The sequence below is a fragment of the Leptonychotes weddellii genome, chromosome 11 (genome assembly GCF_054177405.1).
Source record: "Leptonychotes weddellii isolate Sample4059 chromosome 11, ASM5417740v2, whole genome shotgun sequence".
NCBI classification, from domain to species: domain Eukaryota; kingdom Metazoa; phylum Chordata; class Mammalia; order Carnivora; family Phocidae; genus Leptonychotes; species Leptonychotes weddellii.
This window is the reverse complement of record NC_138379.1, coordinates 6,095,310-6,120,616: the sequence shown is the minus strand read 5'-3', so window position 1 is coordinate 6,120,616 and position 25,307 is coordinate 6,095,310. Positions and strand designations below refer to the sequence as shown.

The following is a 25,307-nucleotide window of genomic DNA, read 5'->3' as shown; positions in this document are numbered from 1 at the left end:
CTCTAGATCTCAGCTCAGGTCTGGATCTCAGGGTCATGAGTTCAAGCCCTGCACTGGGGCTTGAACTGGGCGTGGAGCCTACTTAAAAAAAAAAAAAAGCACAATAAAGGAGTCTACCTTGGTAGAGGCTATTTCTATCTCACTGTGATAATAACATCTTGTTTTTGCCTAGTTTTAATGTAAGGGCTAGGAGCGTTTTCTACGACAGTGGAGCTGATCACAAGAATTTAACTAGATCTCTTTGTGTCACCTTTAGCAGCATTGTAAACCCAAACTAAGACAATAAGGACCCTAAGAGTAATCGATGACTCATCGTGGTTTTCTATGGGAGTTGGTCTGTCTCAAGAGAGTCTCCCTGAGTGGGATAAAGCTCCCTTATAGCAGCCAGGACTCACTGGAAGGAAAAAAACAAAAAAACAAAACTGAGACCTTTTACTGTCATCTTGGAGTGGGTGTAAGATTGGCGTGACAGACAGTAGGAAGGACTGAGCTGTAAGATGGCTCAGCTGTTGTTATTCTCCCTTAACAAGCAGCACATGTCTTTCCCCTCACCTCCCAAGTGAGCCAGCAAAATTCTAATGATTCATCTGGTTTTTGTCTGTAGTGGTAGTAAATTTCCCTCCATTCATGTTTAGTGTGTGTGTGTGTGTGTGTGTGTGTGTGTGCTATCTGAAAGGGGATAGAAACTTCTGTACGCCCCGGATGAGTCTTAGTACTGATTGTTACAATGGGGCAGACCTGAGGCTGGCCCCTCCCCTCCCCTCCCCTGTCCCACCCAGAGGAGAGTTAGCAACAACCTGGACGATGTTTGGCAGCTGACTTTGAATCTACGTCCGGGTTCTCCGCCAGCAACTCCCTCCCCAATTCGTTCTCATGAACAGGAAATAAAGTTGAAGCCCATTTATTGCTTGGTTGATTATACAATCTGGTCCACGTGTGTGCTGCTGATTCCCTTGGCCTTCCCTCCAAACCTGTTAGTAAACGCATGAGGGCCTTATACTTCCTCATACCAAAAACCGTGTTTCTGTCAGTATTTCATCCTCAGTGCCCAAACAATCAAGAACTGTGAAAGAGTTTCTCCCTATTTTCAAATAAACACCCTATTTCAAATCACTCATTTCAGCCTATTTTCAAATAAACAAGTTATGGTGACACAATTTCATGGATACCAGCAGAAGACGTGAGACTTCTGAGGCAGAGATTAAGGACTTTATTATTCACAGCACCCAAGTGTTATGAACATGAGCATATTTGTCACTTTCCCTTACCCTCAAGTCTCGCCAAAGCAAGGCAGGTGGACTCATATGGATGCCTACACACAGGCTGAGTTGTGTCATAGTGAGAGGAACTCTGAACTTGGACTGTCCAAGGCTGTTCACTATACAAACATCCTGGAACAAGACAGTCCAGAACCAAGGTAGTGTCCCTGCTTGCTGCAACTGCATTCATGTGAGAGACTAGGAGTCAACGGCCTCCTACCACCCCTTTCCTCACATCTCACTAAATCCCCACGGCAACCCCGCCAAGTAGGTATAACTGACCTGGTTTCGCAGATAAGGAATCGAAGTCCAGAGAAGTGAAGTGAATTACTCCTGGTGACATAGCCAGTAAGCAGCAGATCCGGGATCAAACCCAGGCCAACCTGATTCCAGGCCTGTGCCTTGTCCAAGGGAGGGGCTTGGAGGGGAGAAAGGTGACAGGAATTCCCTTGAGTAGTGGGAGGGGATTGTAGGGAGGGTGGGAAGGGTGGAGGGGGGCCAGGAGCCAGATTTGTAGGACCTTGGAGACCATAGTAAGGACTTTGGATTTTTGTCTAAGTGTGATGGGGAGATGCCAGAGACTTTTGAGCAAAAGAGAGATATGACCTGATTTATGTTTTAAAGATTTATTTATTATTTATTTGAGAGAGAGATAGAGCACAGCAGGGAGAGGCAGAGGGAGAGGGAGCTGAGCGCAGAGCCCCATGTGAGGCTCAATCCCACCACTCCAAGATCACGACCTGAGCCAAAACCAAGAGTCCAATGCTCAAACAACTGCGCCACCCAGGCACCCTCTGATTGATTGACTGATTGATTTAAAAAATATTTTATTTATTTTGTCAGAGAGAGAGAGCACAAGCAGGGGGAGCAGCAGGCAGAGGGAGAAGCAGGCTGCCCACCAAGCAAGGAGCCTGATGTGGGACTCGATCCCAGGACCCTAGGATCATGACATGAGCCGAAGGCAGACACTTAACCAACAGCCACCCAGGTGTCTCCTGATTTATGTTTTAAAAGAATTATTGTTTCCTGTTCTGTAAAATGGGGATAACAATAGTACCTTCCCGATAAGGCTGTCATGGGGAGTAAATGACAGGGATTAAACAGGAGGGCGAGTGCCAGGGTCTTAGTTGGTGCCAGGAAGAATAAGCTGTTGGCTGAGTGGATACTGGCCATGATGATGACACAGAAGGGTGCACTGAGGAATTTAGGATGGGGCTGGGAGCTGAAGACAGTATGGACCTAGAGGTGTACATGCTGGCTAGAGTCCAAGAGTTCCTCTACTTAGCTTGGCCGAACTAACCTGGGGTCAGGCCCTGAGTCAGGAACACTGCTGCCCAAGAGCCTGCCGGTAGGTGGAGAGAGTGAAGAGGGGCACAGGACTCTCCAAGTAAGCAGGCAGCAGTAAGGGTCAGAAAACGGCTGTTCCAGGGAGTCTATGAAGAAGGAAGATGGGGCCAGGAGGAGGGCATTCAATCTTCAGGTAAGAATACAGAAGCACGTGCTGCCTAGTTAAAGAAGGAGGTTGCCAATGAGATTACGAGGGTCTAAATCCTAGCTCCTTCTCCCCTGCCCTGGTGTACCGCCTTAAGGCACTTCAGGCTGCACATCTGGGCACCACTGTCTGCCCCATCTGGCTTCTCCAAATCTAATAAGGGAAAGAAAAAGAACACAGAAGAGGGGGAAGAATCAAGGCCAGTGTTCAGGGAGCACTAGTAATTTTAACAGAGACCCACCTAAAAAAAAGCATAACGGTCATAAGCATATCTATGAGGTCCTTCAGCCTCACCATCCAGCAGGAACCCCTCCGCAACTGCTGGACCTTCAAAAAAAAAAAAAAAGTGAGGGGCGTACTTCGCATCAGTCCCAGTCCTTGGGGTTAAGGGGATCGGCAGACTGGGCCTCCGAACATGCAGAAGGGGGTGAGGGTGTCTTGAAATAGGCTGAAAGGTATAGAAAGGGAGAACGACCCCCGCCTGGCCTGCCTTGCCGGCGGAAGTGAGAAGCCCTGAGGCCTGAATAGGCTGTACGAGCGCTCAAGGGACCACTTGTTATCAAGGGTGTTGTTGATTACGCCACTGCCCCGCCTGCCCCGGGTCCGACCTGTGCGGAAAGGGAAATCCAAGGGGAGACGGAGGCCAGCTGGGATTTCTCATGCCAAGCGGTCTTCTCCATCTGCGGCTGGCGGGAAGGGCGACCCCGCGTAGCCACTTTCAGGTCTTGCGACCCGAGCGGCGTTACCCCGGAGACTCCCCTCCTGCGGCCGGCCAGCCCAAAGATCGTCTACCGGGTTCGGGCTGAGGGGCTCGCCCACAGGCCAGGGTCTCCTGCAGCAGACACGCCCCACTATGGGCAACTTGACGTCTGAGAGGCGCCATTTCCGCCCTCATCCTAGGCATAAATAGAGGGGGCGGAGCCGAGCGGAAAGCGCTCTGCTTGTACGTCACGTCCGGTGAGCCTAGGGGCGACAACGGCAACATGGCTCTGAACGGTGCTGGTGAGGCTTTGGGCTGTTGGGGGCCTGTGGTTGCGGGGTGCAAGAGGTATCCCACTCGGGCAAGACCCCTCTGTCTCTTGTGCCTCTCTTTCCCCAGAAGCCGACGATTTCTCCTGGGAGCCCCCAACGGAAGCGGAAACGAAGGTTCTGCAAGCGCGAAGGGAGAGACAGGATCGCATCTCCCGGCTCATGGGTGACTACCTGCTGCGTGGTTACCGCATGCTGGGCGAGACGTGCGCGGACTGCGGGGTGAGGAGAGACTCGGGACGTGGGATCCGGAATGGGGCCGCGGACCAGGCCGCACGGCCCTTTCGCAACTCTCCCCTCTGGACCCCATCGCCCTGCGTCTCATCCGTGCCCCCGTGCACTCTGCTTCTAGACGATCCTCCTCCAAGACAAACAGCGGAAAATCTACTGCGTGGCTTGTCAGGAGCTCGACTCAGACGTGGATAAAGATAATCCGGGTGAGAGGCCGAGTGTGCTTGGTGGAGAAGCTGCGTGGTGAGAGAGGCCCGGGAACAGTAGGTTTGGGAGGTGACAGTGGAGTCTCTGGGTGAGGTGGAGGTAAGATACTTTCCCTTTTCGGCTCTAGAGAGGACGATTCACTCAGTAGGAGCACTAAATACTTGTGTGCCAGACACTATAAAGAGTCTGAGCTCAATCGGGCATAGTCCTGATGGGAGAGATGAAGCAAGGGCATAAATAACTCTGGCACAAAGAAGAAAATGGATGAGTTACCTTATAGAGGGGCAGGAAAAACATCTCAAGCATAGAAAGAGCAGAACAGTAAAGAATAAGGAGGTGGCCCAGGGCTGATGGGGGACAGGCTTCCTGACCATTCCACCCACTTTCTCCTCTTTTAGCTCTGAATGCCCAGGCTGCCCTCTCCCAAGCTCGGGAACACCAGCTTGCCTCTGCCTCGGAGCTCCCCTTGGGCTCTCGGCCAGCCCCTCAGCCCCCAGTACCCCGTCCAGAGCACTGTGAGGGAGCTGCAGCAGGGCTCAAGGCAGCCCAGGGGCCACCCCCTCCTGCTGTGCCTCCAAATGCAGATGTCCTGGCCTGCACACAGGAGGCCCTCCTGCAGAAGCTGACCTGGGCCTCAGCTGAGCTGGGCTCTAGTGCCTCCTTGGAGACTAGCATCCAGCTGTGTAGCCTAATCCGGGCTTGTGCCGAGGCTCTGCGCAGCCTTCGGCAGCTGCAACACTGAGAGGCCCCTCCTGAGAAAAACCCTGTCCAGAAAAACAGCTGTCCTCTTGTGTGGTTTGTTCTTTTCTTGGTTTTGAGTGTGCATGCCAGCTCCAGCTCCACTCGCCTTTTTCCTGCCTTTGCCTCTTACCCTACCAGTCTGCTCTCCTTGATGCCCTGAGAGATTAGTTGGGCTTGTTTGTGCTTGGTTTCCCCCACTCCGAATGAGGAAGGAGGGAGAGGACTATGAGACACTTTTTTTCTGAGGAGGAGGTCGTAGCCTCCCTCAAAAGCAGGAACAAGAGGGGTGGACCTCTGCGGCATCCCTGCAGCCTCCTCAGCCATCCAGTGCTCAGTTCCCACCCTTGAGTGTGATTTTGGGTTCTAGTCCCCTTTGGTTACTTTCTCCTTCCCCTGAGCATTCTGTTAACCATCATCCTGACCCACCTCATGCCCAGCCCAGGTACTCAGACACTGAGACACTGGGCGTCAGGTTGCCCGTTAGGGACCAAGTATGGACTTATCCAAGTCTCCCGATCCCCCACCCTCGGGTTTAGATCCTTTCCTTCGGGAGTTAAAATTGAGCAGATTAATTAAACACATTGTTGTGGGGGGGAGCAAAAAAGAACCTTAAAGGAACCGCGTTCGCCGCTTTTGGTCTCTTCGCCCGCCCCCTTTCCTGGCTCCCTTCCTGTGGATGCCCCATTCCTTTTCTCTGCTTTTCACGATGTGGCCCCACCACCGTAGCCCTTTTAAGAGAGGCCCCGCCCATGCGAAGGGGGTGGGGCAGGGGCGGAGTCGGAGGAGTCGGGGAAGGAACAAAGCGCGGCCTGCGGGCGGCAGCTGGGCTCGGCCGGCGGGGCCGCGCGGTGCGGGGCCTGCGGGCTGCGGCCCGGGCGGAGCGTTGAAGGGAAGGAGGCAGCATCGCCGTCCGCGCCGGCCGGGCCATGAATGGGCTGCCCTCGGCCGAGGCGCCGGGCGGCGCTGGCTGCGCCCTAGCCGGGCTCCCTCCGTTACCGCGCGGCCTCAGCGGTCTCCTCAACGCAAGCGGGGGTTCGTGGCGGGAGCTGGAGCGCGTTTACAGCCAGCGCAGCCGCATCCACGACGAGTTGAGCCGCGCGGCCCGCATCCCAGATGGGCCCCGCTACGCTGCGGGCGCCACCAACGCGGGACCCGCCGCCGGTCCCCTCGGCCCGCGTCGCCCTGTCAATCTCGACTCAGCACTAGCAGCCCTGCGCAAGGAGATGGTGAGTGGCTGGGCCCGGGGCCAGCTGGGCGGGGGGCTGCCGCCGAGCGTGAGGGTTCCGGGGCGGAGCACAGCCAGAGGCACAGAATCGGGAACTCATGGCTTGAGTCTCAGAAGAACTGCAGAAGCCGGTTGGGTCAGAGGGGATAGAGTAACAATGATTATAATTACCGTTTATGGCAATAGTTACCATGTATTTTCAATGCTCTTTTCGTGTTATTTCATTCCATCCTCCTAGGTAAATGTTATCCCCATTTTACAGGTGAGGGTCAGTGACTTGCCTAAAGAGTCACAGCTTGCAGGTGGCATCTGCTGTCCACAAAACTTTGTGCTTAGAAAGGTGCAGGAAGATTGGCTAGGGCTGAGGGTGGCCTGGACCCCAACCCCAGCCCACCCTCAGTCTTTTGCAGGTGGGGCTGCGGCAGCTGGACATGTCCCTGCTGTGCCAGCTGTGGGGCCTGTACGAGTCAATCCAAGACTATAAGCACCTGTGCCAAGACTTGAGCCTGTGCCAGGACCTGTCATCCTCCCTGCACTCAGACAGCTCTTATCCACCTGATGCTGGCCTGTCTGATGACGATGAGCCTCCTGATGCCAGCCTGCCCCCGGACCCGCCACCCCTCACTGTGCCCCAGACACACAATGCCCGGGACCAGTGGCTGCAGGACGCCTTTCACATCAGCCTCTGAAGAGCTGGGGGTGGGGGGAACATGCACCCATGCAAAAGGCTCAGAAACTCACCCCTTACTAGGTACTCAGACTTATAGTGCCTGCTTCCCCCTGTCCCACCTCACTTCACAAGAAGGCAAGCCTTGGGCCCCTCAGAGGCAAAGTTGCCAACCCCCTCTCTCCTGGCTGGTTAGCTAGCACTGGGGCAGACATCTGGGCTACAGCCTTTGCCCCTGGCACTAGACCTCCTCTACTCCCACATGTGTGCACCCCAGCTTGGCCAACCTTCAGTCTGGTGGTGGGGCCCAAAGCATCTGGCACTCCCCTCGACGTCTCTGGGATTGGGATGAGTGCCTGGTTCCCATCTCCTTTTCACCTTTTGCTGCTATTGGCAGCTGCTGGCTCAGGGGCATCCCACCTCTGCTCTCTGGGTTCCACTGCTCTAGACCAGGGCATCCCCATTCTTGCACCCGCCCACGGCCGGGAGGGCCAAGGCTCCGTGCTGGATATTTATGTTTAGGGGCCAGACTCTTGGGCACATAGGTAAATAAATACTCTCTCTGCGTTCTTGTGTTTTGAATGCCTGGCTCTGGGGCGGGGAGATAGTGGTGTTTCTGGAAAGTGCGGTCCCGCGCTCCGCCGGCAGGTGGCGCCCAAGACCCCGGAGTGGAAGAAAGGCTTGCCGGCGACGGAGTGCGAATCCTCCCTCCACCGACCGGGCTGGGGAACATGCGGAGCTGGCCGAGCTAGTCCCGCGGTCTGCGACGGCGGGCGAGTAACTTCCCCTCTGGCCGGAGATCTGGGAGCCCAACCCTCCCCGCCCCCCCCATCCCCAACTCGCTTTGGTCCTCCGGGAAGGAAGGAGAAGGAGCCGCCTATCTTGAGAAAAACTTTCCACCCCAAGTGGGGGCGGAGTTGGGGCGGCACAGGAAATGGGTGGGCCTGAGCCAGCGGGCCTAGGGGCCCCTCGGCGGGAGAGGGGAAGGCGCCTCCAGGAAGGGCCCGGGAGCTAGTGAGTGCTCTTTGGGTGGGAGGAAACAGCTGCAGAGGCAGAAGGGGGTGAAGTTCCGTTGGCCCACACCTCCCTAGAGGCCACATAAGCCCTGGGCGAGAGGGCGGGGGGAAAGGGGCAGGGCCCTGCGCTCCAGGGCATGAGATCCAGCTTCGGTGAGGAATGATTGGGTGCCAGGCACTCCCATTTTGCACTTACTCTCATACAGGCCGCCTGGCTCCCCCACAGCACTTGGAGCCTTTAGGCCTGTATGTAAGGGGCTTTCTCTTACAGGGAAACCGAGGACCACACCGCTGGGCCTGGGAGCCAAACCCGCGTGTCAGGCTCGCCGGAAGAAGCCTGCACATTTGGGGATGCTGGGTGTTCGGACCTCCAGGCACACACATAAAACCCCCACAACTCCCTGAGACAAAGAGGAGAGGACCTCGAAGTTACACACTTAGGCGTACAGGCTGCTCACCCCCACGCCCTGTGCACAGTCACTTGCCTCTGGAGACAACAGCGGGCACTCTTGGCAGATCAGATACCCTGTTCAAACCGAGAATCTATTAAGCACCAGGTTGCAGTCCATTCACAAATCTTGCTGAGTGCTGGCAGGGAGGGAAAGAAGCTGATGTGCTGCCCCGGGGCAGTTCTCTAACTGGGTCTGATACCTGCAGGTGCTCATTACCATGCCGGGCCCGCGAGTAGGCGATAAGGGCTCTAATCTAGGTGTGAACAAGGCGGCTAACGCCTGGGGCAGGCTTCTTAGGGGAGGGAGAGTAAACACGTCTGTGATGAGCGTGGGCGCGCACGCGCGCGCACACACGCACACTTTCCAGCCTGCGATAACGGATTCCGTTCAATGAGACCTCAGGAAATCAGCCAGTCTCCGTACTGAATGCTTCCCAAGATTTCATACTCTTAGTGACTGTGTAAGAGTCAGAACTATAATTATTCCTATTTAACAGAGGTAGAAACTGAGGCTACTTTGCCCAAGGTCACACACTTGTTGGAAATCAGCTGCTTGTGGGATGTTGGGACTATCTTCCCACTTGACAGCTAAGGAGTCAGGTGCGGTGCTGCCCACAGGTAGGGCCACCCAGGTTGACCCCTAACTGCTCCGTCCTACTTAGGTTGAGACCTGGGTGACAGCAGGAGTCTGCCACCCCAGTGTTGGCAGTTGGCTCTGGCCCAGATTCGCAGTGTGGCCCTGAGCAAGTCTGTTCTTTCTGGGGCTCTGTTTCCCTCATCTGTGAAATGGGGCCATCAGTACGTACTTCCCACGGCTGCGGGCAGGAAGGGTGGCGGCCCGGGCAGTGCTCGCCGGGGCCGCACCAAGTTGCTGGTAGTTCTCTCCCCCGCCCGCGCGTCCACACCGCCTCCGCGCGCTACGAGCAGGCGCTGCGGTCCAGGCCTTCCCCTTGGTACGCTCCCCCCCCAGCCACCCCCCCCACCGCGGTGGCGGTGCGAGGCCCCGGAAGCCGGGCCGCCCCGCCCCCCGCTCCCGCCCCGGCCCCGGCCTCCGCCCCCCGCCGGAGCCCCGCCCGCCTTCCGACGGGGGTGCGGCTCCAGGAAACGGCGCGCTCGCGGCTCAGCGCTCCCGCGACCCGACGCGCCCCGGACGACCCGGCGGACTCAGCGGGACCACCCGGCGGGCCCCAGCGGGGGCAGCGGGGTGATCGGCCCCGGGTCCGAGCCTCGGACATCTCCGACGGACGGGGCGGGCAGCGCGGAGAGCAGCCCGGGAGGCCATGGGGACCCAGGCCCGGCCAGCGGTCGCGGGCCAGCGGGAATCCCAAGTCTGAAAAGCCGGCGGCGGGGGCGGCGGGGGCCATGACCTCGGTGTGGAAGCGCCTGCAGCGCGTGGGCAAGCGGGCCGCCAAGTTCCAGTTTGTGGCCTGTTACCACGAGCTGGTGGTGGAGTGCACCAAGAAATGGTGAGTGGCAGGGAGGCCCGGGGGCCTCCGCAGACTCGCCGGGACCCCATGAGGCCGCTGGAGCCCGAGAGAGCCCTGCCCCCAGCCCGGTGGCCCCTTGCCCCCACCTTGGGCCCTGGTGTCCCAGACACAGAGACTGAAAAATGCCTTTGCAGCTTGTGGGACCCCTGGAGTTGGGGGTGTGGGTCGCTTTTGGGGAGTGGAGGTCAGAACTTGCAGGCCTGAGCATCTGTCCGTGCTCACACCTTCCTCATGGGGCTCAGCCCTGGGGGAAGGGAGGCCTCCTGTTTTTGTGACCAGAGGGATGGTTCAGGGTAACATCAGAAAAGGGAGCAAATTCTGAGGTCTGCGGGTGGCCTGGTTGTGGCAGAAACCCCCATGGACCGCTCAGAACAAGGATGTTGCCCCCTCCTCCCCTGCCCACTTGTTGGGCCAGAGGAACCCACACACACACTTCAGCCACAGTGGGTGCTGGGAGGCTGGATGTCTCCACAATGTCCTTAAAAGGGGAAACTGAGCACCGGGAGGGATGAGGAGGGAGGCAGGGATTGGGCTTAAAGGGGCCTGAGGGCCTAGAAGGCTGTGAGTCTGGGAGGAGAGGGCTTGGGGAGGGCGAGGTGGCCCGGTCGGGGGAGATACGTGAGTGAGAGTGCAGGACCTGGCCCCGACTGCCTCAGGGCCCCGGGGGCATCTTGTTCACATGCTCCCACCCGCAGCTGCCGGGACCCCTGCGTCACACCCTAAATATACGTGTTCGCTGGTGTCAGCTTCCCTTGGCTGGATTAGGGCACAGCTGTGGGGGCCTCACCCTCCAGGCGGGGCTAAATTTAGGCTCCCAAGAGGAAGAGCTGCGGGGGCAGGAAGGGATCATGGGGTCCAAAGGGAGGGGAGTGAGCAGGAGGCTAGGGTCCCCTGGGCAGCAGCCATATCCCCCGTTTTGACTGCGCCAGCCAGAGGGCCGTTCACTGCATCTGGTGAGGCCCAGGGAAGACCAGGGGCTGGCTAAGGTAACACAGCACAGGGCTAGGACTTGAACTCTGGCCTCTGGCTTCGGCCTTCTGCCCCAGCATCCTGGGTGAGGCCAGGGGGACGCTGGGCACGGTCCCAGAGAGCAGGCCTGGGGTGCGGGCAGTGTCAGTGCTTCTGAGTCACAGGGGTGGGCAGGGCCTCCTGGGCTTCTTAGCCGGGAGCCCAGGCTAGGAAGCTGCCCCTGCCCAGGTCTTGGCTCCCCAGGAGGGAGTGCCCAGCCTGAGTCAGGCTGCCTAGCCAGGCCCCGCCCTCTCTAGGCACCCCTTGTCTGCTTCCCCTTTCTGGGAAGGCCCCATGGCTACCCTGGCTCAGCCATCACAGGCAGTCTGGGGTTGGGAAGGGGAGCTTGGCTGCAGGCCGGACGGCTCTGGGCTGACCTTTGTGACCTTGCCTGGCTCCCAACCTCTCTGGGCCTCAGCCTCCTCAGGGGTTTCCTGGAGAGCCATTTATCCTGGCTCAGCCTGCAGGGGGGCAGTGAGGTGGGTGGACCTAAGTGTCCTGGCATGGGGCTAGGTACAGGCAAGAAAGCCTCTTGTACTGTCCTTGGCCTCATGGTCCCCTCAACCATCCCTACCCTCCTGGGCAGCAGTTGGACCCTCTAATCCAAGAGGGCCTTCTCCCTCCCAGGCCCAGCCACGTGTCAGTTCTGTGGGGCTGGGCCCTGCCCAGGCAACTCTTCGCTCTTGTGTTATCTGTCTCTTCACAAGTCTGCCTCTCCTCTGAGTCTGCCCTGGCGTACGCAGTTCAGCCTGGAGTCTTCCTTGATGCCCCCTGTGGGAGTCAGGGGCCTTGCAAAGCTAGAGTCCAGGGCTCGGGGTTTGAGAGGTGGGGAGCATGGCTGATTCTCAGGGCCCCTGGGCCCTGGGTGGGTGTCTAATGACAAGCTGACCTTCTGCCTCTCTGACCACCTCCCGCCCTCTGCCCCTTACTCTGACCCCGAGCCTCCCCCCAACCTCTTTGCACTTGCCATTCCTTCTTCCTTGAGCCCTCCTTCTCCAGACCCTCGCACAGCCTCTACTCAGACACCCCAACCTCAAGGAGACCCCAGTGGCTCTCTCCCATCTCCCTGAAGTCAGCTTGTTAATTTATTTTTCTTCTTGACTGGCACTCTTCCCCAGCCTCTGTTGTCCTCAGCCCCTGAAGGGTCTCGCTTCTCCTTTGCTCTGCTCTGCCTTCTAAACTGGTCTGGGTTTACAGTACGCACTCCCCAAATATTTGTGAGTGAACGGCTTTGTTTTACTTCGAGTCTGTCTCTCTCGGTGTCTCTGAGTCTGTGTGTCTCTTGCAGGGTCCTTGCTGGGTTTATGTGTATCTTTCTGTCTCTGTGTGTGCCTGTCTGTCTGTACGCCTCTGTCTGTCTCACTGTCTGTCTTCATAATCCCTGCCCCACATGGGGCCTTTGCCCTTCTGCCCGGGGCCCCACCCTGCCTGAGCAGCCTCACCCTGCTCTGGGTGGCTCCAGATAAGGAGCTGTCCAGGCCCTCTCCTGGGGGAGGGGGATGTGGGCAGAAGGAAGACCCTGGAGGAGATGGAGAGGCTGGGTGGGTGGGCCTGACTGAGTAGACCCCCCTCTCCCCACCCCCAGGCAACCGGATAAGCTGGTGGTGGTATGGACCCGGCGGAACCGACGCATCTGCTCCAAGGTGGGGGAGGTTGTCAACTGGGGGGGTCCAGGTTGGGGGTGAAGCCAGCAGAGGGTGCAGGGAAAGTGGGTGAGTGAGGACTGATGGGGGAGTGGAGTCAGGTTCAGGTTTGGATCGGAATCCACAGAAGGGAGAGAAAGATGAGGTTGAGTGTAGAGCCAAGGGCAGGGGGCGAGGGGAGAGTTGTGAGTCAGGGGAGGCCTCAGACCGCTCACTGCAGGCCCACAGCTGGCAGCCAGGCATCCAGAACCCTTACCGGGGCACCGTGGTGTGGATGGTGCCGGAGAACGTGGACATCTCTGTGACCCTCTACAGGGTGAGTCCCTAGCCCTTCTGCATAGGTGGGAATGGGGGGGGGGGCAATGACAGCCCAGGCAGCCATGGGGGATCCCCAGTGGGTTGCCCATCCAAATAGGAGAGAACAGAGGGGTGAGACCAAGAACCAAGACGGGGGTGGGGGTAGGCCAGGAGGTCTCCTTGGAGGGGGCAGCATGCATACATACCTTCCACGTGCAGTAGGAGAGACAGCACGGCCCTCACCCCAGAGCCCCAGTACTCACCAGTGTCCTTTTCCCAGGACCCTCACGTGGACCAGTACGAGGCCAAAGAATGGACATTTGTTATTGAGAATGTGAGTGGCCTGGCAGGCTGGGGCTGGGCTCCTGGGGACTCTGGGGCAGCACTGATGCCCCTGCCCCCGGCCCCTCTCCCTGGCCCACAGGAGTCCAAGGGGCAGCGGAAGGTGCTGGCCACCGCCGAGGTGGACCTGGCCCACCACGCGGGGCCCGTGCCGGCCCCAGTTGCCCTGCGGCTGCGGCTGAAGCCCAAGTCGGTGAAGGTGGTGCAAGCCGAGCTGAGCCTCACGCTCTCCGGGGTTCTGCTGCGGGAGGGCCGCGCCACGTGAGTGCCCACCCTCCTTCCTTGGCCTTGGTCTGCAACCCCTGACCCCAGCCCTCACCCCTGACCTCTGACCTCCCCAGGGACGATGACATGCAGAGTCTCGCGAGCCTCATGAGCGTGAAGCCGAGTGATGTGGGCAACCTGGACGACTTTGCTGAGAGTGACGAGGAGGAGGCTAATGGCCCGGGGACCCCGGAGGCACGGGCTCGTGTCCCCCAGCCAGGTGGGCTCACAGCCTGCCAGGGATGAGATCACCAAGACCTAGGGAGGGTGGGGGATAGGCTGGGCGGGAGCCACTCGCCCTGCAGGGAGGAGGGGGGAGTGGGTAGGCCTGCGTGCGCATGCCCAGTTTGGGGGCTCGCTCCGGCCCAGGCAGTTCCAACCTGCCCAGCAGCTCTGACTGTCCAAACTTGGCTCCTGGTCCCATGGTGGCCTGGGTCCTTAGCTGAGTCCCTCAGGCCCTCTCCTCAGCCTCAAGTGGGTGCCTGCCCAGGTCGGTACCTGCCCTGAGCTGGCTGGGCCAAAAGCACAGCGGGGAGATGCAGTCCAGTCTCACCAGTCCTCACCACCCACCCTGGTGCTCAGCCACTAGCTTCCTCATCCCTCCCTTTGGCTTGTTAAGGCTTTGTTTCTGTCTGTCCTTGTGGTTCTCTCTCTCTCTTTCTCTGTATCGGAGGGCCTGTCTCTTCTCGCAGGCCGGGGCGGTGCCCTGAGGCTGGGGCGTTTCCCAGGTAGGCCTAAGACTCTGGTTGGGGGGAAGGGGTCAGACCTGCAGGGCCCTCCCCTGGGCTGACCTGCCCCCCATGCCCACCCCAGACCCATCTCGGGAGCTGAAGACACTTCGTGAGGAGGAGGAGGAGGGCCGGGTACAACCCCGGCAGGCAGGTGAGGCCCAGGCTGGGTTTGGGGCTGGGGAGGGAACGGACATCCAGTTTCAGGGCCCAGGCCTCAGTGCCCCACCCTTCCTTCCTCCCCAGCTGCCAGCCCTTCTAGTGCGGAGGATACCAGCCCAGCCCCTGTGAGTGCCCCTGCGCCCCCAGCCAGGGCCTCCCGGGGCCAGGGGTCAGAACCAGCTACTGTAGCAGGGGGCCAGGTGGGGCTCAAGTCCCCCAGGCCCCCGGGAATCCCACCAGAGAAGAGGTGAGCTTTGGAATGAGCCCCACCTCCATCCCCTGCCCCACTGTTAGAAAGCTGCATTCCCCTGCCAACCTGCCTTTCCAGTGCCCTAGCAATCTGAAGGGTGGGGATGGGGCTGACAGTGGGGAGCCACAGGGTTCCCCAATGCTTTCTCCTGCTCTCTCCTCAGGTCCTCAAGGCAGCCAGGCCAGGATGTGGCCCCCACCCCAGCGCCTCGGCTCCGGAAAGGCTCTGATGCCCCTTGGCCCCCAGGCGCCCAAGGGGAAGATGAGGCTCCCAAAGCCTCAGGGGCTCCCCTAGCAGGAGTGGGTTCTTCTGGGGAGACCGAGGCCCAGGAAAGCCCTCAGGAAGGGACAGAGGCTCAGGGAGCCAGGCTGGGCCGAGGCACTGAGGATGGAGACTCCAGAGACTCTTTGGTAGGGCAGAAACCCAAGGTGGAGGAGGGGAGCCCTGGGGACAGGCCAGGGGCTAGAGGGGTGGACACTGAGCATGAGTCAGGAGTCAGAGAGGTGAACACTAAGAGGTCAGACATCAGAGCAGGGAAGGCTGAAGAGAGTTCAGAAGTGAGTCAAGTGGATGCTGAGCAGAGGTCAAAGGTGGGACATGTGGACACTAAGGGACCAGAGGCTATAGGGGTGATGACTGAGGCAAGATTCAAGGAGACTCCCGAGGCTCCTCCAAGGGGCTCTCAGGGGAGGACAGGGGTCAGGACCAGGGATGAGCCTCCCGCGATCCTGAGCACACCCCCAGCAGAGCCTGCAGGGCACACCAGGCATCTTGGTGACCTTAAGGGGGCCAGGGCTGCCGCAGGCCAGGAGAGAGAGGGTGCAGCGCTGAGAGGCAGAGCCCCTGGTGTTGGGGGGACAGGCCCGGAGCGGGGTCCCTCTGTTGGAACAGCAAGCGTCAGGCCCCAGGTGAGCAGGCACCAGGGGGCCCCACCAGCAGCTGACCAGGGTGTAATGTCTAGGGATCTGGGGTTCTGGGAGGCAGAGGCTGGGGATTTGAGGGTCCTGGGAACAGAGTCAGAGGTACTGGGGATTCAGGAGACAGAAATGGGGGGATCAGGGTTCCCAGAGATAAAGACAGGGACAACAGAAGCTGAGGTATTGGGGGCCCAGGAGACAGAGACCATGGGATCAGGGGTCCTGGACTCAGAGGCTGCTGGAATGGCAGAGTCTGAGGAACTGGGGACCCAGAAAACAGAGGCTGGGGATTCAGGATTTCTGGGGACAAAGACTAGGATGACAGAGACTGAGATATTGGGGACCCAGGAGATAGCTGGTGGTTCAGGGATACTGAGGATAGAGCCTGAGACAGCAGAATCTGAAATATGGGGGGCCCAGGAGACAGAGATGGGAGGTTCCAGGATGCCAGAGATAGAGGCTGGGAGGGCAGAGGCTGAGATATTGGGGACCCAAGAGACAAAAGTGGGGGGTTCAGAGATAAAATCTGAGATAGCAGGGACCCAGGAAACAGAGGTAGGCAGTTCAGGGGTCCCAGGATTCAAGACTGAGACAGCAGCAGCTGAGATACTGGGGACCCAGGAGCTAGCAGCTGGGGGTTCAGGGGTCCCAAGGATAGAGAATGACATAGCAGGAGCCCAGGAGACAGAGGTGGCGGTTTTAGGGCCAGAGGTTGGAATGGCAGAGGCTGAAGGCCTGGGGACTGAACAGACAGAAACTACAGTGTTAGAGGCTGAGAAGGTGAAGGCTAAGACTTTGGGTGTCCAGGAGGCAGAGACTGGGCTCGGGGGGACCCTCAAATACGAGCTTTTACAGGACTCCGTCACTAAGCATGGAGTTTTAGGGCCCCAGGGAGTAGAGGCAGAGGCAGAGACTACAGTTTTGAGGGTCCAGGAGGAGGAAGCTGGGGTTTTGGGGGTTTCAGAGGCCAAGACTGGGGCTTGGGGGGCCCCAGAAGCAGAGATGGAGGGTTTAGGGCCTCCAGAGAACAAATCCAGTGTTTTGGAGGCCCAGGAAGCAGAAGCTGGGGTCTCAGGGACTGAGAAGGGAAAAGAAGCTGAGGGAAACCTCCCAGAGGCCAGCCTGACTGAGGCACAGGTAGCCAGCCGGGCAGGGGCCGGGGTGCTCAAGCCCTCGGGGGCCTCTTCCCCAGAGGAGCCTGAAGAGGACGGGAGGCTGCCAGGCAGCCAGGTAGGGATGGGGGCCGCCGAGGGCCCAGTCTGCTGCTTCCCACTAACCTGGGGCTGAGCTAACGGCGGCTCTGCATGGACCCACCTGGTCGACTGGGGTGTGGTGGGACAGGGGCTCAGCTTCAAGGAGCCCCCCTCACCCTCTCCTCTCTCAGGATGCCCTGGCTCCCCCATCTTGTCTTCCCTGGGCTGCATGGAGCCGGACACCCCTAAGCTGATTTTCTGGGCTGACCTTGAGGTGTGGCTGCTGGTGACCTCTGATCTTGCCTGGGGGCCACTGACCTTTTAGGTGACCTTGGTAGATAACCACAGGGCAGGAAACCCTTTTGCCTGGTCCCAAGGCTCTGGCCAATGGTGTCTGGTGACCCCTGCAAACCTAGAGCTGGGGCTATTTTCTGCCCGAGGGGCAGAGGGTACTGTCCTATGTTCACATTCCCTGAGCCCATCCTCGTGTCCCTAGGCACCACCTGCCCCCGTCAGCTCCAGTCAATCCCTGCTGGAGTGGTGCCAGGAAGTCACCGCTGGCTACCGTGGCGTCCGAGTCACCAACTTCACTACATCGTGGCGCAACGGCTTGGCCTTCTGTGCCATCCTGCACCGATTCTACCCAGACAAGATGTGAGCTGTCAGGGGTGGGGGGGATGAATGAGGGAGCCTCCGGGGAGGGCAGTGTGAGGCCAGCCTTGACCAATCCCCTCTCTCGCTCGGCAGTGACTATGCCTCCCTGGATCCACTCAACATCAAACAGAACAACAAGCAGGTGAGATGGGGACGGAGCAATGCCTGGAGGGAAAGGTTCTAGAGCCGGGCGGTAGGACCAAGATTTAGGGCCGGTCCGTCTTTAGGAGAGGAATCTATGGGCTGCAGGGCCCCAGCCCTGGACTTTGGAAGTTCTGCCATTTTTTACTCTCTTGGGCTTTAAATTGTTCGTTTCCCGTAGTTTAGCTTAGTTTTATTTTAAAGCATATTTCCACCAGATGGTTTTTCCGAAACCACTCTTTGGTGTGCAGTTGCTGGGTGACGCGGGGGCGGGCCCTGCTGCTAGATCTCCCCCAATAGAAGGGGGAAGGCGTTGCTAGGCCAACCCCGGCGTGCGGCTCGCCGGGACTCCTCGGGCGGCCCAGGGAGGGGCCGCAGCGTCGCTGGGTAACGCCCGCCGCCGCCGCTGATCCCCAGGCCACCGTTCCTAGGCCTTCGATGGCTTCGCGGCCCTGGGCGTGTCGCGGCTGCTGGAGCCGGCGGACATGGTGCTGTTGTCGGTGCCCGACAAGCTCATCGTCATGACGTACCTGTGCCAGATCCGCGCCTTCTGCACGGGGCAGGAGTTGCAGCTGGTGCAGCTGGAGGGCGGCGGCGGCGCTGGCACGTACTGTGTGGCCAGCGCCCGGCCGAGCGCGCCCGACGGCCTGGACGCCGGGGGCCTGGCGCAGCGGCTGCGCGAGCACCGGGCCGAGGCGCCGGAGGAGCCCAAGGGGCCCAAGGAGCCCGAGAACCGCGCGGACGGGGCGGCGCCCGAGGCGGCCTCCAAGGACCACGGTGCCGAGGCCGCCCCGGAGGCGCGCGCGGCGGAGGCCCCTGCCGACGGCCCCGGAGCCCGGGCGTCCGTGCCCCCGGCCGAAGGGCTGGTGAACGGGGCTGGGGCGCCGGGCGCGGGGGGCGGCGTGAGGCTGCGGCGGCCGTCGGTCAACGGGGAGGCCGGGCCGGTGCCCCCGCCCCGCGCGCACGGCTCCTTCTCCCACGTGCGCGACGCCGACCTGCTAAAGAAGAGGCGCTCGCGGCTGCGGAACAGCAACTCCTTCTCGGTGGACGACGCGGACTCGGGAGCGGCCGGAGCGGCAGGAGCGGCCAGAGCTTCCGGAGCCGCGGCTGCAGTGAGTGCCCTCCTCTGGCGCGGGGATCCGGGGCAGCGGGGCAGAGAAGCACGGGCCCGGGAGTGGGGGGGGGGGGCAAGGGCAGAGCTGGCCCAGGGCGGCCGCTTCAGGGCAGCGGGACTCAGCTGGACCCGGCGAGGCGCCTTCTCAGCGGAGGGACCGCGGTGCCGCGGAAGAGCCCGCTGGCGAGGTAGGGAGCTCCTGCTCTGGGGACTCGTGGAAGCTGAGGCCCCCCAGGCTCGGAGCGGCGGCCGGGGCAGGGTCTCCACCTCTGTTGCCAGCCTTGGGATATATGCTAATGGTTTTTAATGCTTGACACCCAAGTAGTAGAATCATGGGCTGGAGTAGGAAGTTCCTAGAAGGCTCCATGTTTTCAGCACTCAGCGCACTGCTCTTTATGGACTGTAAAGTGGGTTGGGGCGTTTCTTTCCCTTCAGGGGTGGACCCAGGGGCCACCATTGCCCTGTAAGCGGGGACAGAGCTTCTGTGCTCGATGGGACCATCCAGGGCCTCCCAACCCCAAGTATCTCTGACTTGAATCTTTAACTCCAGGTCCTGGAGACCCATTTTTCTCTGATAACGGGAGGATGGAGACCGTAGACCCTGCCGGGTGCCGATGTCCCCCACCCCAGCCCCTGCAGGTCTCAGGTTAGGGGCTCTCAGGGTGTCACATGGTCACTGCACTGAAGGGGAGATGGTCCCGAAGAAGGCAGGGATCTGCTCAAGGACTCAGAGCCGCTGAAGTGGCTTTCCTAGCTGGGGTTCCTTCTGCCCACTGCACCCGTCCTGCCTGCGACAGCAGGGACAGCTCTGTCAGGCCACCCAAGCCTTCAGCTGCCCGGAGATGACCCCTGAGTTCTAAAGAAAGGAGGGCACAAACAGGGACAGTCTTTCTGGAAGAAGCAGCCATGTGAGCGGGGCTGCCAAGGTGGGCAAGCTTTCCCAGATGAAAACTGAGAGGGGGTGGTTCTCAAGTGGGGGGACCTGCTGCAGAAAAAGTGTGTTCGCAGGAAAGCTCAGGTTTCATTTAGGGATCTGCCTGCCACTCATCTCCCAGAAGGCCCACAGGTGGTGATGAGGCTGGCTTGCAGAGCAGGAGCCTTGAATACAGAGTCAGAGGCACGGCATTGTGTATGAGAGACAGGGAGAGCACCGGAGGCACCCATGGGAGACGTTTGGCAGGGGTCAGACACAGCCACCATGGCCGGTCTGTTGGTCTCTGGCCACAGCCTCCTTGATGTGTGTCAGTGGCTCTTTAAATCTTAAAGGGGAGGCTCCATCCTATACCTTTCTCTGCCCGAGTCCCAGCATCTGGTCCTTCCAAGCCAGGCCCCTCTCCAGCCCTTGTCCCACAGGAGATATTTGACCCATAGGCCTGGAAGGGAGTCCTCCTTTTTTCCCCCCTAAAGATTTATTTATTTATTAGAGAGAGAGTGAGAGAAGTGGGGTGGGGGGGGCAAAGGGAGAGAGAGAGAATCTCACGCAGACTCTGTGCTGAGCGCCAAGCCCGATGCAGGGCTCGATCCCACGACCCTGAGATCATGACCTGAGCGGAAACCAAGAGTCAGATGCTCGACCGACTGAGCCACCCAGGCGCCCCAGGACTCCTCCTTATTGGCCATTCCCATCCTCCATGCCCCATGCATGAGGTGGGAGAAGGTCAGGCCGGTCCCTGCCCTTGGGAGCTCCCAAAGTCCTGGATGGGATGAAGTGAGGCACCTTGAAGCTGGGGTGGGGCTGAAGCAGCAGAATGAGGAGAGCAGGGTGCCTCTGCCCAGTAAGACTTCCTGGCGAAGGGGCCATACATGAGGGTGTAGAAAGGGGAATTGGGGTCAGACTTGAGGAAGTATTGGAATTCCCATCAGGGCTGGTATGAGTAAGCTCAGTTGTTGCTGAGGTTGGGGTTTCTCCTTCACTCTCCTACCTCTGCCTGCTCTGTGGGTGGTGTGCCCACTTCTCTGTGCCTGGCCTGCCCCCATGACCCCTCATCAGCTCCTGACTCTGCACAATGCCCCTTCCAGGGAGGAACGATTACCCCATTTTGCAAGTGGGAACATTGAGGCTCAGGGAGATGAAGAAAGAGGCAGAGGAAGTTGAGGTTCACCTGTGAATCCAGAATTCTTTTTTTTTTTTTAAAGATTTTATTTATTTATTTGACAGCGAGAGAGGGAATACAAGCAGGGGGAATGGAAGAGGGAGAAGCAGGCTTCCTGCGGAGCAGGGAGCCCGATGCGGGGCTCGATCCCAGGACCCCGGGATCATGACCTGAGCTGAAGGCAGACGCTTAACGACTGAGCCACCCAGGCGCCCCGTGAATCCAGAATTCTTAAATGGCACTTTCTACTAGGCCCTGCAGTATTGACTGGCTGTGTGACCCCAGGGAAGCCATTTAACCTCTCTGTGCTCTTTCCCTGAGGATGAGAAACAAATGCATGAAAGTTCCTCACAGAGTGGCCTTGAGACACCACTTCAGGGTGCTGTCAAAAAAGGGGAACTGTTTTCTCCCCCAGATGCCTTTCTGGAGCTCTGCAACCCCCAGGTTACACAGGGCTGGACTTTCTCCCACATACAAAGACACAACCAGAGGCCCAGAGGGTATGACTGGCCCAGAGGCAAAGAGCAAATCGGTGGCCAAGCTTGGGAACAAATCTTCGGATTGGATAGCCCTGGGTCCTAAGCCCGGCTCTGTATGAGCCTCATCTCTGACTTCCAGTTTCCTCATCTGTGAAATGGGGTGGTAATCACCCTTGACTCACAAGGTTGTTGGGGGAACTAAAGGAGTCAATGCATGCGCAGCATCCAACGCATAAATATTTAGTCAGTGACCTTTCGTAGGTGGGCCCTGAGTGCCTCCTCTGGGCCCCACTCTGTCTGCAGGGGCTACCTCTGGGCAGGGGAGACATGGGTAACCAGCAGCCATGAGGGGGTGGGCACTGTGATGGGGAAGGCCTGGCAAGCCATGGCGGGAGCGCTGTCCAGCCTGGGGATCAGTGAGGCTTCAGGAGGTGTGACGGTCAGGAAGGGGGACAGAAAGCCGTGTGGGAGCCCGAAGGGGCCTCGAGGAGGTGGAGCTGAGCTGGGTCCTGAAGGTTGCTGATGGTAGGCAGCCCCAGATAGAGGCCAGCCCAGGCTGAGGAAGCTATTTGGGGAAGCGAAAAGTCCGTGCCTATGGCTGGGGGGTGGTGTCCTGGGCGGTTTGGGGTAGCAGGAGTTGAGGTTGGAGCTGCCACCAGGCCTTGACAACAAGGCTGGGGGCTGACAGGGGCCGGGGGAGAGTGACACCAGCAGGTGAAGGTTTTAGGAAGACCCCTCAGTTGTGACTTGAGGGTAGAGTCAGCAGGCAGGGCGTGGGTAGTGGCCGGTGAGGAGGCTGCCATCGACCCGGGCCACAGAGGATGGCACCTGAGTGGGGTATGTCCAGCGATGCCTCTCAGAGACATGCAGGGTGGAGTGGACAGTGGGGTGGTTCAACCCCTTCTCCCCACCCTGTGACCCAGAAGGGTTGGCCAGAGCAGGAGCCCCAACAAAGGGGCTGGGCTGTCTGCGGATCTGAGCCCCCAGAGCTGCCTCTCCCAGCAGGTGGCCAGGGGAGGGGCACATTAAGGAGCAGCCCTGCCTTTCCAGGCTAAAATGGGTAGGTCCAGCCAACCTGACCTTTTCTGAGTGTTCTGTGGAGAGCACAGCAGGCTCCAGGCATGGGCACTGATAAGGTGGGAGGGTGCCCCCTTTTGGCCACGATATGGAGGTGCCAGCTCATGATGGCCTAGGTCTGGAGATGAGGTGCATCAGGTCAGCTCGGTGTCACGGTGTCACTGTGTGGCCCCTGGCCATGATGGAGACGCAAGCACTAGGTGATGGGAGTCAGAGGTGGCCTGAGGGAGCTCCATGGAGGAGGGGGCGGGGGGGGAAGGAGAGGCCCCTGCCAGGCCCTTCTCAGCCTTTCAGCCCTGACTCTCACAAAAGCCCCTGAAGCCAGGGTCATCAGCCCAGCCCAGGGAACGAGGACTGTGAGGCTCCAAGCGTGGGAGTGGACTGGCCCAGGACCACAGGGCCAGGGAGGGTGAAGGCCGTGACCTTTGCTTGAGGAGGCACTTTCCCTAGAGGGGGTGGGGGTGGAATTCTGTGTAGCCGGACTGGAGAAGCAGCTGGGTGGCAGGGCCTGAGGTTGAGGGCCCGTCCTGCCCTATGTGTGCAAGAGGCTCTGGCTGGCCCCAGGGCAGGGCTGTTGGGAAACCCCTACAAGACCTCACTGGCCTCTTTCTCCACAGGAAGGCCTGAGCCCTGACCCCGGCCCTGCCCTTGGTCCACCCACAACCACAGCCCCACAGCAGCCCCCTGGTGAGTAGTTTTGCAGGACTAGCGACCCAGCTCAGCTCAGGCTGTTCACAGATCCTGAGCTGGGGAACCCCTGGGGGGCTGGTGTCAGTTGGAGGTGGTTTAGCTTGGTCTCTGTCTGCAGGTGGGAGTCCCCCATCAGAGGAGCCACCCCCAAGTCCAGGGGAAGAGGCTGGGCTGGTAAGGAGGTCTGCGGTGGGTGGAGCTGGTGGGTGGCACTTCCTAGGCAGAGCCTGGGCTGAGCCCACCCTCTCCTTTGCCCCCGTTTTTTGCAGCAAAGATTCCAGGACACAAGTCAGTATGTGTGTGCAGAGCTGCAGGCCCTGGAACAGGAGCAGAGACAGATAGATGGGCGGGCAGCCGAGGTGGAGACACAGCTGAGGAGCCTTATGGAGTCAGGTGGGGCAGGCATCTGGAGTCCACTCCCCAACACATGCTACCAGATCTGCCTAGCCCTGCAGCCCTTCGTGATCTGGGGAGGAGGTGGGAGGAGGCAAGGCTGGGGTCACTGTCCCCATTTGCAGCTGGGCAAGGGAAGCAGCTTGCTGCAGGCACACGGCTCTGGCTTCTGGGATGCCACAAGGAAGCAAGCCCCTTCCCCACTCCCCAGCCACCCTACTCCTGCCACGTGGTTTGGGGGCAGGCCTGGTGACTGTCCTGGCCTGGTTCAAGGTGCCGACAAGCTGCAGGAGGAGGTGCTGATCCAGGAATGGTTCACATTGGTCAACAAGAAGAACGCTCTCATCCGAAGGCAGGACCAGCTGCAGCTCCTGTGAGTGCAGGCCGCCCCCGCCCAGTGCCGGCAGGCCCCGCCCAGTGCCGGCAGGCCCCGCCCAGTGCAGGCGCCAACCCCAGCCAATCCAGGGCCCGCAGGACAGGGAATCTTGGCTGCTTCGATTACCGATTACCGTTACACCGCTTTCTTCTTTCTGCAAAGATCTTTTTGAAAAATTGTTCAGTCATCTTATTTTTCCCCCTCAAAAGTCCTGTATAAGTTGTACACCTTTTAAATTGGTACTATTTTTATGAATCAGAAAACCAAGTCCCAGAGAAAAACGTGGTACAGGCAGGTCAGGGCTGAGTGCCCCAGTTTGACCCTGTTTATTTACAATAAGGAAAACCGAGGCCCAGGGAGATCTGAGCTGGTTTCCCAAGTGGGGTCAAACGCGACTCTGGGCCGTGATTGTTTTTCTAGTCCTGCACGATGAAGGCAGTTTTGCTTCCCTTTTGCATTTTGGATCATTTTTCAGAATAATTCTAGTCTAATACTTGCTGTTTATGAATAATGTTCATCCAAATAATCCTGCAAGGTTGTTTCTTAACTGGAAAAAAAAAAAAGCAGTGGGGATGGGAGGAGACAATATAAACATCCAGCATTTGGAGAACAGTTGGAAGGAAGATGATTTGGCGCAGGGACAGGGGTATAGCGCTGCCCTCAGCCCAGCCCTCCCTGCCAACGGGTAATGAGGTGGGATGGGGGGGTGCAGAGAGCGGTCAGAGCCCTGGGACCCCTCCCCCTCCCGTTCCCCTGTCCCTGACCCACCTCCACCCCCTCCCCCACCCCAGCATCGAGGAGCAGGACCTGGAGCGGAGGTTCGAGCTGCTGAGCCGGGAGCTACGGGCCATGCTAGCTATCGAAGGTGGGAGATGGGACCTGGGAGATGGGGCGGGAGGGGCTGAGAGCCAGGACAGAGCAGGGGCCGGCGCCTCCTGACCCTCAGCCTCCTCCGCCCTCAGACTGGCTGAAAACCGCCGCGCAGCAGCACCGAGAGCAGCTTCTGCTCGAGGAGCTGGTGTCGCTGGTGAACCAGCGCGACGAGCTGGTCCGGGATCTGGACCACAAGGAGCGGATGTGAGTGGAGTAGGGTCCATGCTGGGGCGGGGCGCGGGGGGGAGGCAGGCCAGGCCAGGGCCCCGACTCTGACTTGAAGCCGTGTCCTCGCAGCGCCCTGGAGGAGGACGAGCGCCTGGAACGCGGCCTGGAGCAGCGGCGCCGCAAGCTGAGCCGGCAGCTGAGCCGGCGCGAGCGCTGTTCGCTGAGCTGAGGCCCCGCCCGCTCGCCGCGCAGGCTTTGTCGCCGCCGCGCGGGGTCGCCGCCCGGGGCTGGCGCTCCGGAGGACCCGGGCCGCACGGCCGCAGCGCGCCGCTTGTGGGGGCCGCCGCCGTCCCCGCAGCGGGCGGAGGAGGGCGGCCCCTGGGGCCCGACCGACGGGAGCGGCTGGACGGCCGTGCCGTCCGGACCGTATTTATTTGTCCTTGTGAGTGCGTGGGCGTGTGTTCGCGGGGCCGGGGGGGGGGGTCCCAGGAGCGCCCCGCAGAACAACCCCTCCCCGACGGCAGGGCCCGGGCCGGCCGCCTGGGAGAGCAGGGATGGCCGCTGAACCGCTGCGCCCCCGCCCTCCCCCCTTTCCTGATCTTCGCGAGCAATAAAGTTGGACAAGGCTACAGCAGCGCCG

General features: G+C 59.8%; 3 protein-coding genes and 1 long non-coding RNA gene across 14 annotated transcripts; 3 read left to right on the top strand and 1 right to left on the bottom strand.

The window, feature by feature from the left end:
• Positions 1-1,869: 1,869 nt before the first annotated feature.
• LOC145716101 (uncharacterized) lies at positions 1,870-3,565 on the bottom strand. Its single transcript, XR_014138488.1, has 2 exons — positions 3,360-3,565; positions 1,870-3,078 (listed from the first exon to the last, which is right to left on the bottom strand). It is a non-coding gene; the product is annotated as an uncharacterized LOC145716101 (long non-coding RNA).
• A 21-nt stretch (positions 3,566-3,586) lies between these two features.
• On the top strand, positions 3,587-4,997 carry ZNRD2 (zinc ribbon domain containing 2). Its single transcript, XM_006737129.3, has 4 exons — positions 3,587-3,753; positions 3,851-4,002; positions 4,133-4,217; positions 4,617-4,997. Exons 1-4 carry the CDS (start codon positions 3,735-3,737, stop codon positions 4,958-4,960), a joined length of 600 nt encoding a protein of 199 aa, XP_006737192.1. The 5' UTR covers positions 3,587-3,734; the 3' UTR covers positions 4,961-4,997.
• Positions 4,998-5,114: 117 nt separating this feature from the next.
• Positions 5,115-7,420, top strand: FAM89B (family with sequence similarity 89 member B). Its single transcript, XM_006737130.3, has 2 exons — positions 5,115-6,185; positions 6,595-7,420. Exons 1-2 carry the CDS (start codon positions 5,886-5,888, stop codon positions 6,871-6,873), a joined length of 579 nt encoding a protein of 192 aa, XP_006737193.1. The 5' UTR covers positions 5,115-5,885; the 3' UTR covers positions 6,874-7,420.
• A 1,980-nt stretch (positions 7,421-9,400) lies between these two features.
• On the top strand, positions 9,401-25,301 carry EHBP1L1 (EH domain binding protein 1 like 1). Of its 11 annotated transcripts, none has more exons than XM_081797772.1 (20): positions 9,401-9,784; positions 12,399-12,456; positions 12,677-12,772; positions 13,034-13,087; positions 13,178-13,356; positions 13,437-13,579; positions 14,052-14,087; positions 14,173-14,241; positions 14,334-14,496; positions 14,663-16,646; positions 17,106-17,263; positions 17,357-17,405; positions 17,836-18,516; positions 22,785-22,854; positions 22,958-23,031; positions 23,127-23,250; positions 23,524-23,623; positions 24,418-24,491; positions 24,589-24,703; positions 24,797-25,301. In XM_081797772.1, the coding sequence occupies exons 1-20, from the start codon at positions 9,681-9,683 to the stop codon at positions 24,894-24,896; spliced, it is 4,431 nt and encodes a 1,476-aa protein (XP_081653898.1). In that variant the 5' UTR covers positions 9,401-9,680; the 3' UTR covers positions 24,897-25,301. The 11 variants fall into 11 exon arrangements, with proteins under 11 accessions (XP_081653898.1, XP_081653903.1, XP_081653902.1 ...); XM_081797777.1 differs by having other exon boundaries at positions 9,402-9,784; positions 14,663-14,909; XM_081797776.1 differs by having other exon boundaries at positions 9,402-9,784; positions 14,663-15,407.
• The last annotated feature ends 6 nt before the right edge of the window (positions 25,302-25,307 follow it).